Genomic DNA, 12355 nt, shown 5'->3' with positions numbered 1-12355 from the left:
TTTGCTTCAGTCAGTGAGACTGGATATATATATATATATATACACACACACATATATATGTTAGTATATGTAGTGTCCCCCCAAAATGTATACATACACTTTGAATAATTATAAAGGCATGTTTATTAAAATATATTTCACTTTCAAAATTTTAAAATCAGCTGTTAAAGTGTGTATACATTTTTTGGGACACCCTTTATATGCAGAATTTTATGTTCCTGAATTTTTTTTTTTTAGTCTTCTCCTCCATTCTCAATTATCATAGGGTGTCTACAGAAATTCCTCTAGGCCAGTGGTTCTCAACCTTCCTAATGCCGCGACCCTTTAATACAGTTCCTCATGTTGTGGTGACTGGGTGCTAGCGGTTCTCAACCTGTGGGTTGCAAGAACCACTGCTGTAGAGCCTAAGACCATCGGAAAACACAGATATTTACATTACGATTCATTAACAGTAGCGAAATTACAGTCATGAAGTAGCAACGAAAATAATTTTATGGTTGGGGGTCACCACAACATGAGGAACTGTATTAAAGGGTCGCGGCATTAGGAAGGTTGAGAACCACTGCTCTAGGGCCTTCCAAATTTTATGCTTGGAAACCAGATAAGAACAATGACAAGCATAGTGTAGGAATATGGAGCAGTGATTTTCAACCAAGGTGCCACAAGAATTTTTAGAACATGCAGTATCTGACTATTTAGTCAGGGGCACTGATATCTTTTCCCTTGGATTGTCAAATTTTAAAAAACAATATAACAATAGTCATCTGGTGTGAATGAATCAAAATTATACCTTTTTCTTTGTCAGATTAGAAAAACATATTTTTGGTGTGCTGGCGAATTTTAGTAATTAGTTTATGTGTGCCAGGAGATGAAAATCGCTGGTATGGAGACAAAGAGGACATGGGCAACAGGCAAAAGCGGAGTTGGAAGGGAAGGATCCAGTTCAGGGTCTGGTGGAGAGCTCCTTGAACTAGGGAAAGATTTGGGTGGGGGTGTGGGGAGGGGGTTGGAGAAGACTGCAGGTGGGAGGGGTGATGTGAGCCACAACAGAGGATAAGGGTCATTATGATCAGACTTTACGTGAGGGCTACACTTCCTAGTTCAGAACTTGCTCTAACATCTGTCATCCTATGATTTTTCACAGTATTCCTGTGAGGCAGTTAGGGTGGGAAAGACAACTTTACTTCTGAAAAAGATTTCAATGGATGTAATTGGTTAACTTTAGATGGAATTTAACAGGCTAGCAATGAACACTGCCCTTTTACTTTATATTAATGAGCTGGAAACAGTGTTCAGATTTTTCCTCACTCACTAGTACATTAATTTTGGCAAGCAGGTAACTTCAGAAACTCTGATGTGAACCTCTGGTATAATAAGTAAGGATATGGTCTTATTTAACATAATTGGGGTCTTCTGCTAGGAGGTTTTTGGGCCTGAACTAGCAGGTATAATATCATCCTTAAAATGAAGCGGGTAGACCTCCTCACAATTCAGAAGACTCGTGTTCATTTGTACTAAGTGACCACCGCAGGCGCGCTGCCCAATGGCGCCGCTAGGGGCCGCTCCTCCACAGCGCTCTGTCAACAACGGGCGCCCTGGGTGCTCTCTCTCCTCCCGTCGCTCACCTCAGCTTCCGCCGGAAGCGGCTGCTGTCAGTGCAGGGCTCCAGTGTTTGGGCTGCGGTTTCCGCGTACCCGCTGCGCCCGGCCGGGTGAGGCTTGGCCGGAGGAGCCGGAGAGAGCACCTCGAGCTTAAACCGGGCAACGACATGGACATTCTGAAGTCGGAGATCCTCCGGAAGCGGCAGCTGGTGGAGGACAGGAACCTGTTGGTGGTGAGGAGCCTGGGGTCGCGGCGCGGGGTGTGTAGGGGGCGGCCAGAGGGGAGCCCCGGAGTCAGGACTGGTACTGAGAGGGCTGCGGGAGGCCGGGGTTAGCGAGACCCTGCCCGCCCCCCAACCCTCTTCCTGCTCTGGTTCTCCCCTCCACTCCTTACTCGGCAGCCTCCGGAGAAAGTGGGGGAGTTGCAGGAAAACCCAGGATTTTGGCAAAAATCCCCCCACCGTTGCCCCTTATTCCCGCGCAGGTTCTCGGTGCCTTGTACGCACGCCCACCTGTCGGTGTTCTTGGGAATTCTGCCCCGGTCCTTCTGGTCCTTCACCTGTATGGTTTTACCAAGGGCGTGTGCCCCACTGAAACCTAGAGAAAGGGCAGACTCGGAATTGGCTTTTTAAAGTATTTGATTCCTTCCGACTCGTAAAACCGGTTATTTATTACATTCTCCATCACCCCCACCCGCAATACACATAGAAAAGTCTGTCGGTCGGCTCTTCACTGAAAGGGAGGCTAAAACTGTTGGAGAAACAGTGGAGAAAGAGGAGGAAGAATTAGGAACTTAAGTTCAGCTCCATGACTTTATTGCATAACAGTAACTTAGATCATCGGTTCTCAAAGCTTTTGGTTTGAGGACCCCTTTACACTCTTCCAAATTAGTGAGGATCCCAAAGGGCTTTTGTTTAAGTGTTTATCGATATTTAGAAATTAAAGCTGAGAATCTTTAAAGACATTTATATATTAATTCATTGATGATTTGAAAAGTATTGGTTCAGAGTCATGCAGATCTTCCAGATGTTGATATATTTCATTACACCATATTTTAAAAATTACATATTTAATATCAACAGCGACATCACGAGAAATTTCTTTGTTTTTAAAATATATTTTATTGATTTTTTACAGAGAGGAAGGGAGAGGGACAGAGTGCTAGAAACATCGATGAGAGAGAAACATCGATCAGCTGCCTCCTGCACACCCCCTACTGGGGATGTGCACGCAACCAAGGTACATGCCCTTGACCGGAATCGAACCTGGGACCTTTCAGTCCGCAGACTGATGCTCTATCCACTGAGCCAAACCGGTTTCGGCACGAGAAATTTCTTTATGTATTGGAACACTGTCAAGCTCATGACGGCAGGTCTAAGACCTCCACAATTTTAGTTTTCGCTTGCAAGTTGGAATTTTATCATGGGCAGCAAATACTATCAGTTGTTTCCCAGAAGTGGCAGGTTCACTTTGTTCACTTTTTGGAAGTTAAGTCTGAATTACTATAGTTTGTAGGTATTCTTTCCTGTGAAAATGATATTCCATGATAAAAGCAGCTGGTTTAGCTTGCAGTTTAATCACACAAGTGCTTTCTCATCAGACAACCATCATACTTCCTTATAAATGAGAAGTCCTTTAGGAATACTTGCCAAGGCACCAGGAGACTTACCATTGCCTTTCACCCTCAGTACAAACGACCACGGAGGGTACAGGGAAACAGTACCTTAGTATTGAAGACTCTCTCAAAGGATCTTCAGGATCCCAGGGTCTGAGAACCACACTTTGAGAATATCTGCTTAGGTCCTCGGATGTAATGTAATATTAATATATTAAGATGTAGTGTAAGTTGGAATTGTTTGGTGGATGGCTGATTTCATAATCAGTGAAACTTGAAAAATACTTAGCAATACAGAGCTCATTAAATAGAATATTATTTAGTAGATAGAGGAGGAAAGCTTGTCCATATTTGTAACTTAATATCTTCAGGGACCTTTTTCTTCAGATAAGTGATTTGAGAGTATTTAAAAAAAGTAATTTAGATGTTGGAATAAATAGTTGATGTTAGGAAAGTCAGGATGTTTAAATTTAAGTACTTTAGAGGGAAAATTGAATCACAAAAAGCTGAACTCTCCCCCCAGGTTTATAATGTGTGTATATGCAGGATCAGGTAAGTGAGTGCTCTTGAATAATACAAGCATACCTCATTTTATTGTGCTTCACGTTACTGCGCCCCACAGATGTTGCATTTTTTACAATGTAAGGCGAAGATCCTCCAGCAAAAAAGTTACAACTCGCTTTATTGCAGGACTCATTTTATTGCAGTGTTCTGGAACCTAACCAGCAGTATCTTCGAGGCATGCCTGTATAAGAGAATATGTGTAACTAGACATCTTTTCTTGTATGCATGGGAATAGTCTTTTGATTTATAGCTGTATAATTTATAACTGTATAGAAACTGTTACTCTATAGCCTTTATCTTTCTGCATCATAATGTCAGTAACTTTCATACGTTTTCACTGCTCCAGCCACAGTAAGAAATATTTTTTTATATTTTGTTCTGATATATATGAAAAAAGTTTCATGAGATAATTCTTACCTTAACTACATGTGATTCTATAATTTGTTTTATTATTTTAATCCATTCTGTTTCATTTAAAAATGCTGATTGGAGATCACTGAATTGTTTTCATTGCTCTATCTTTAGCTGGAAAACACCTGTATTCTTGGTCATTTCAAGTGATGTCTTAGCTTTTTATTGTTAGTCTGACAGTTGAAATAGTAAACACCTTGTGACTGCCCCTTTGTTAAACTGCAGAAGCTCCTAAGATAAGCCTCCTAAGCCGCCTATCACCTGTCCTAAAACATTCTGTCTGGTGTAACTACTATGAGGTAATTGCTCGAATACCAATGCTTAGGAGCCCCGGGTTTGGTGAATCTTCACTTAATACAACATCTCATTTATGTGGAAAACTAGGCTGTTGGGACATAATTAGAAGTTTCATTAGTTATTAGTTATGAGGATTTGTGTAGAATTATATTTATTGGATGTTTCTCGTATGCATGGTACTATACTCTGCCTCAGAGGATTAAAAAGACAGTAATGCTTGATTCTTTATTTAAAGACCATGCATGCATTCAATTTTACAGAAAAAAAAAAAAAAGAAGAAGAAGAAGCCAAAAGGCCAGAAATCTCTCCTCTTTTTCTCTGTTGAATAGAATGAGATATCAGCTACAGTTTGGGGTCAAACCTTTTACCTACACATTGGATCCCAGCTCATCTTTTTTTGCATCATCATGAACCTTATCCCCTTTCTTCCTGTATCTTTAGTTTCTCTACTGGCTTATCTCCATCAGCACTGAAACATAAAAATGTCTCTCCCATTTTTAAAAAGGTTTGTTGTTGTGTGTGTTTTTTTAATCAGCATCTTTTTTCTTGATTGCTAATCTTTTTTTTTTTAAAATATATTTTATTGATTTTTTACAGAGAGGAAGGGAGAGGGATAGAGAGTTAGAAACATCGATGAGAGAGAAACATCGATCAGCTGCCTCCTGCACACCCCCTACTGGGGATGTGCCCGCAACCAAGGTACATGCCCTTGACCGGAATCGAACCTGGGACCTTTCAGTCCGCAGGCCGACGCTCTATCCACTGAGCCAAACCGGTTTCGGCTAATCTTTTTAAAAATATATATATTTTACATGATTTCAGAGAGGGAGAGAGAGAAACATCAATGATGAGAGAGAATCACTGGTTAGATGCCTCCTGCCCGCCCCCCACTGGGAATCGAGCCTACAACCCAGGCGTGCGCCCTTGGCCGGAATCAAAGCTGGGACCTTTCAGTCCGCAGGCTGATGCTCTATCCACTGAGCCAAACCTGCTAGGGCTATTTTTATTCCTAAAATAAATTTTAATTCTCACTCATTCCTTCACCAGATACAAACTGGTTTCTGCCCCCACAGTGTTACTGTGACAATAGTGACCTCCCTTTTTCTGACTAACAACAGCATTTGACACTCTTGGCTGGTCCTCCTCCTTCATTCTTCCCGTGGCATTTCTTCTACCATAGCTTCCTATTTTTCCTTTGACCTATCAGGCTGCTTATTCTTGATCTTCTTGAAAGACTTCTTCTTCTTCTTTTTTTTTTTTTTAAATTGTGATTTTTTTTTGTCCCGTAAATGTTGGTTTTCTTTAAAGTTCAGGCCTAGGCCACTTTCTCTCCACACTGAATATTCTCTTATATTAATCTTATATCCACCTCTAGATTTCAGTTATCATCTATTTCAGGGTTTCTTAAATGCAGCCTTTGGATGGACTTCATAATATCCATCAGCTTCTTGAAATTTGAAATTTTATAAAAAAAATTTAACATGTAGGTATATAATATAAATGCACCCTCTTCCTTTTCTCCTATGTATGATATTACTAAAGGAATCTTTGACTCAAAAAAGGTCAAGAACTAGTAATTCTTAAAAGCAAAAAATAGAAGAAGAAAAAAAGAACTAGTAATTTCTATGCTGGTGAAAATCTCCACGCTGTTACCTCCTAGCTCTACTGAACTTTTGAACTTTTTCAGTTCCTTGAACTTGCCTTTCCTCACACTTGTTTACCACTTTACTTGCAATAGTCTTCTATGAGACTTCCCTGAGAAAGGCAGGAGGAATTGATAGGATACATTTGGAAAGGATTGGCCTTAGTTAGGAGGATGGTTTCCCCTTCCATTCTGAAATGTTGAAGGGATTGCTATAGATCCAGGTAAGGTTTGGTGCTGGGAGGAATTTGGAGAAATTCTTGTTTCATGGCTTTTCATTTCTTTTTAGATTGGCTTAGTCATTTGCTGAAAATGAGGGGAGAAATGAAGGGATAAGAGGTTTGAGAGAATAGAGAATGGGTAACGATCAGTGTAGACAATAGGACAGAAAACTGAACAGTGAATTACACCAGGATCAGTGAACCCCATTGAGGCCCAAGCGGGCTCCCTGCATTTAAAAGGCTCACTAGGTGCAGGTGGGGAGAATGCCAATAAGAAGAGTCTTCAAGGACAGTGTTCTCACTTACTGGTCTCAGGACCCCTTCACAGACTTTTTATTGATAGTTCTGGAGAACTTTTGTTTATGTAGGGTGTATTTATTAATAATGACTCTATTAGAAATTAAAACTGGGAAAATTAAAAATGTTTAGATATATAGTCCATGTAGAAATACAATAGAAATCCATCATAAGTTAACATAAATAATACATTTTTATGAAAATTGACTATATTTTCCAAAACAAAAGAAATTTAGAGAGAAGAGTGGTATATTTGACAATTTTGCAGATCTCTTTATCTCTGGCATATTAGAAGATAGTTGGATTCTCCTTTGTGTTTCTCCATTCAACCTGCTGCAATATGCTGTTTTTGTTCAATTATGTAATAAAATTTCATCCTCATACAGATAAGTAATTGGAAAAGGGAGTATTTTAATATCCTTTTCAAATAATTGTGGTTCTCCTTTAATATTTCACCAAAAATAGACAAATGGTAAGTTTCTTAAAGATTAGTTAAGACTGGATTCTGACACATATTAATGACTTTTTATATATAAAATCCATTGATATATTCTGTTCTATATCTGTTCTGATCTATTCTGCTCATAGATATTCTGCCTGTGCATGATTTTGTAACATCTTGCCTTTGTGACATTATGGTTTGCTGAGTTCAGCAGATCTTCTAAATGTTGATGTTATTTCATTAGATGATATAAAATAAATCACATTTGCTAATACTATTTTTAGTTCATCAGAAAAACAGTTAAGTATTGGGAAACCATCAAGTTTACAGTGATGGATACATGTTTTCTACCATTCTAATTTTCGCTTGAAAGATGGAATTTTATCATAGCTGATAAGTACTGTCATTGTTTTCCTTAAAGTGACTGACAGGCTTGCTTTGTTCAGTTTTGAGAAAATGTCCAGTATGCAAATCTGAATAATCAATTGCACAAGTGCTTTTCTTTGAGACAATGATCCCACTTCATTATGTAGCAGAAGTGTTTTGTATGTTTCATATCTTATTTCATCATATTTAATATTTAAAGGCTATGTACTCCTCAAGGGTTGAGATTTAGCAAAATTGTACTTTATCAAGACAAAAGAGAAACTGGCCTCTCTATTTTCCTGGCAGTGTATGGTGGTGAGGAATACAGTGACCACTGCTACATAAATAAGGTACTTAGCCTTTATGTATGCTCAGATTCCAGTAGTTTTCCTCACCATTGCTTTAGTACCATTAATACAAGTGTGCACACAGTGAAAAAGTGGCACATATAGTATATATTATGAAAATAAATTTGACCTCACGGAATCTCTGAAAAGATCTAGGGGACACTCAGAAGCCTGTGAACCACATTTTGAGAATTGATATTCTAGGCTTAAGATTTTGTTAAGTGTGTCAATGAAATTGAGACATGGAAGTAAAGGTTATCACCAATAAGGGTTTAATCTCCAACATTTACAGGGAACTCATACAACTTAACAAAAGGAAGATAAACAATCCAATCAAAAAATGGGCAACGGACTTAAATAGATACTTTTCGAAAGAAGACAGAAGGAAGGCCAAGAGACATATGGAAACATGCTCAAAGTCACTAATTATCCAAGAGATGCAAATCAAAATGACACTGCGGTATCATCTCACACCTGTCAGATGTGAGATGATACCGCAGTATCATCTACAACAAATAAACAAACGACAAGTGTTGGCGAGGATGCGGACACAAAGGAACCCTTTTGCACTGCTGGTGGGAATGCAGACTGGTGCAGCCACTGTGGAGAACAGTATAGAGTTTCCTCAAAAAACTAAAAATGGAACTCCCATTTGACCCTGTGATCCCACTTCTAGGAATATATCCCAAGAAATCAGAAACACCAATCAGAAAGGATACATGCACCCCTATGTTCATAGCGGCACAATTCACCATAGCTAAGATTTGGAAACAGCATAAGTGCCCATCAGCAGATGAGTGGATTAAAAAACAGTGGTACATCTACACAATGGAATACTACGCTGCTATAAAAAAGAAGGAATTCTTACCATTTGCAACAGCATGGATGGAACTGGAGAGCATTATGCTAAGTGAAATAAGCCAGTCAGAGAAAGATAAATATCACATGATCTCACTCATTTGTGGAATATAATGAACATCATAAACTGATGAACAAAAACAGATCCAGAGACAGAGAAGCAGCGATCAGACTGTCAAACCTCAGAGGGAAGATAGGGGAGGGTGGGGGTAAGGGAGAGAGATCAACCAAAGGACTTGTATGCACACATATAAGCCTAACCAATGGACACAGAAAACAGCGGGGTGAGGGCATGAGTGGGAAGGGTTGGGAGTAATGGGGGGATGAGGACACATATGTAATATCTTAATAAATAAAGAAATTAAAATAAAATAAAGATATCATCCTATATAATAAAGAGCTAATATGAAAATGGTTGTCACACCATCACACTGTAACAGCTCAGACACTCAACACTGGGGAGAGAGGAATGGGGACCAGCCAGGCACAAATGAGCTCAGGAGAGAGGAATGGGGACTAGCCAGGCTGCAGCCCGGGAGAGGAACAAGCCACCTGCCCCGCGGTCCCAGGTGCCAGTGGCTGGGGCTGTGACCTGGGAGAGGGACAAGCCACCCACCCTGTGGTCCCAGGCTCCAGCGTCTGGGGCTGTGGCCCGGGAGAGGGACAAGCTGCCCGCCCCGCCGTCCTGAGCACCTGTGGCTGTGCCTGTGCCTACGGCCTGGCCCAGGAGAGGGACAAGCCGCCCACCCCGCAGTCTCGGGTGCCAGTGGCTGTACCTGCATCTGCGGCCTGGGAGAGGGATAAGCCGCCCACCCCGCAGTCCCGGGTACCTGCGGCTGCAGCCTGGGTGAGGCCACCTGCCCACGGTCTCCTGTGGCTGCGCTGGGCCAGGTGAAACTGGCCCAGGTCCTGGGAGCCTGCGGCCGGCCAGAGGGAGGGAAGCCTACATCCCAGATGCCTGCGACCAGCTGGAGGAGGGAATCCTGGGTCCCAGGTGTGGGGTGAGGCAGAGGCAGTTAGGGGCAATCAGGCCAGCAGGGGAGCAGTTAGGGGCAATTAGGCAAGCAGGCAGAGGTGGTTAGGGGCAATCAGGCAGGCAGGCAGGCAAGCGGTTAGGAGCCAGCGGTTCTGGATTGCGAGAGGCAGTCGGACATCCCCTGAGGAGTCCCGGATTGGAAAGGGTGCAGGCTGGGGTGAGGGCCCCCCTCCCCCTGAGCAAGAATTTCGTGCACTGGTCCTCTAGTCTATATATATATAAAACCCTAATATGCAGATAGACAGAATGGCAGAACAACCGAACAACCAGTCGCTATGATGTGCGCTGACCACCAGGGGGCACATGTAGAACATGGCAGGCGTCGGCAGCATGTGGCAGAGTGCAGAACATGGCGGGCGTTGGCCGTGGCAGGATGGTGGAGCAAGTGAGCAGGGGCGCCAGACCAAGGTGGGGCACTCGTTGCTGTCATTGGGGCAAGCCTCTGGTGGTTACTGAAAATTCTTTGCTCCTGCATGCCACAGTCCTGCCTGGTGCTTGCACCTGCTGCTGGCACTGGCCCCGCTTGCACCCACTGCTGGCGACGGCCCTGCCCGCACCCACTGCCAGTGCCAGCCCTGCTCACACCCACTGACAGCACCGAGCGATTGGGACCGGCAACAGGCACTGGCAGCGGGTGCGAGTGGTGGCTACTGGCCCCGATCACTCCTGGGGGCTTCTCCATCTCCCCCTGCTCCTGAGGGGCGATCAGGACAGCAGCCGCCGCTCGTACCTGCTGAGGGCGCAGGCCCTGTTCACACCTGCTGCTGGCGCCAGCCCCAATCACTCTGCGCCATCCATGTGTGGGAGTGGCAGCAGCGGGACCAGGGGCCACAGCAGGAGGGGCTGGGTGGGGGCCGGGCAGGGGCGTGGAGGATGGGCCGAGACTCGCCCCTGTACCCACCACAGCCTCGTGGCCCACGGTTCCTTTCAAGGTCCACGAATTTGTGCACTGGACCCGCAGTAGTTATAGATTAAACCATGGACTCTGGCCTGGAGGGTCCTTTTACTTTCTTCCTTTATATCTGCTCTTTCTGAGGGGATACCATATGTGTTTGTCAACTTATTTATTTGAAATATGTAAATTACCTGCTACATACTCAAAAGGAGCAGTTTATGATGCTGAAATATCACTTGGGGAGTGAAGAACTGTAGCATGGAATCCTGTACAGTACAAAGGATTTAAGGACCAGAGTTCTAGTCCTGCCTCTGTTACTTATGAGGCTTACAAATTCTGGGAATGTCACCTGATCTTTCTTTTTTTTAATTCTCACCCGAGAATATTTTTCCATTGACTTTTTTTAGAGAGAGTGGAAGAGAGAGGGAAAGACAAAGAAAAATATCGATGTGAGCGAAACACATCGATTGGTTACCTCCTGCACAAGCCTCGACCACGGCCTGGGCCCGGGAGGAGCCTGCAACTGAGGTATGTGCCCTTGACTGGAATCGAACTCTGGACCCTTCAGTCTGCAGGCCAACAGTCTATCCGCTGAGCCAAACAGTATAGGGCATCTAATCTTTCTAATTAATGCTCAGGTTTCTTACCTCTACTGTGGGATTAATATTTGCTCTACCTTTCTCAGGGTAGTATGATATTCAGATGATACCATCAGTTCCTTACCCCAGGTAATATCTTCTTCATCGTTAAATCTATAAAGCTGTGCTTGGTATGGGTAAATGTTTATTGAGTTTATGGACTTAAGAAACTTTATTACAAAAGTTTTAAACATACACAAAAACATAATCATAATGAGCCCCTGTCTACCCCTTCACCTAAAGATTGGTAACTCTAGAAAATAAGAATATGTTTTTATATAGCCCTGGCTGGTGTGGCTCGTTTGGATCGTTGTCCCATGCACCAAAGGTTGGTGGATTTGATTCTCAGTCAGGGCACATGCCGGGTTGCGGGTTCGATCCCTGGTCGGGGCACATGCAGAAGGCAACCGATTGATGATCCTCAGTGCTTCTCTCCCTCTCTCTCCCTTCCTCTCTCTAAAGTCACTTAAAAAAATGTTTTTACATAAACAAAGTGACACCTAAACAAAGTTGAAATTAGGTCTGTAATATTATCAGATACTCTTTTCATGTTCAAATATCTCCTATTGAATTAAAATATATGCATATATATCTTTTTATAGTTGGTTTGTTTGAATCAGATCCACACTCTGCAGTCATTGTGTTTGTTTATTATGACTCTTGGTTTCTTTTCATTGAGAACATTTTTATTCCCCCCAGCTCCATCCACCCCTTCTTGATGCCATTAACTTGTTGGAGAAAGTGGGGCTAGTTTGTAAAACTTTTCAGTGTTTCATTGTTTCCTTTGGTGTTATTTAGTTTCGTCCTTTATTCCCTACATTTCTGGTAAACTGGGAGTTAGACCTAAATATTTTATTAGATTCATATTTACCTTTTTGGCAAGAATGCTGTATCTTAACAGATATCATGCTATATTACAAAGCCACTGTTCTTAAAACTGCATGGTACTGGCATAAGAACAGACATATAGACCATTGGAACCGAGAACTCAGAAATTGACCCAAGCCAATATGCTCAATTAATATTTGGCAAAGGAGGCAAGAGCATACAATGGAGTCAAGACAATCTCTTCAGTAAATGGTGTTGGGAAAATTGGACAGATATGTGCAAAAAAATAAAACTAGA

At 42.5% G+C, this 12355-nt stretch overlaps 1 protein-coding gene across 2 annotated transcripts in view; it reads left to right on the top strand.

Moving 5' to 3' along the window:
* Positions 1–1657: 1657 nt before the first annotated feature.
* LOC307098053 (pre-mRNA-splicing factor 18) overlaps positions 1658–12355 on the top strand; it is a 37208-nt gene continuing 26510 nt past the window's right edge. Inside the window, exons 1-2 of one of the 2 annotated variants that reach the window (XM_079768468.1) lie at positions 1713–1834; positions 11000–11120. Coding sequence is in view for 1 of the 2 variants with exons in the window: in XM_079768467.1 (XP_079624593.1) it covers positions 1769–1834 (66 nt within the window). In the remaining variant the exon portion in view is untranslated. Of the gene's footprint in view, positions 1835–10999; positions 11121–12355 lie in introns of both variants that reach the window. The other variant, XM_079768467.1, reaches the window with a different exon arrangement.

This window comes from Cnephaeus nilssonii, assembly GCF_951640355.1.
Source record: "Cnephaeus nilssonii genome assembly, chromosome: 1".
Classification (NCBI taxonomy): domain Eukaryota; kingdom Metazoa; phylum Chordata; class Mammalia; order Chiroptera; family Vespertilionidae; genus Cnephaeus; species Cnephaeus nilssonii.
The sequence above is the reverse complement of the archived record's forward strand: the minus strand, read 5'-3'. Positions and strand labels throughout refer to the sequence as shown.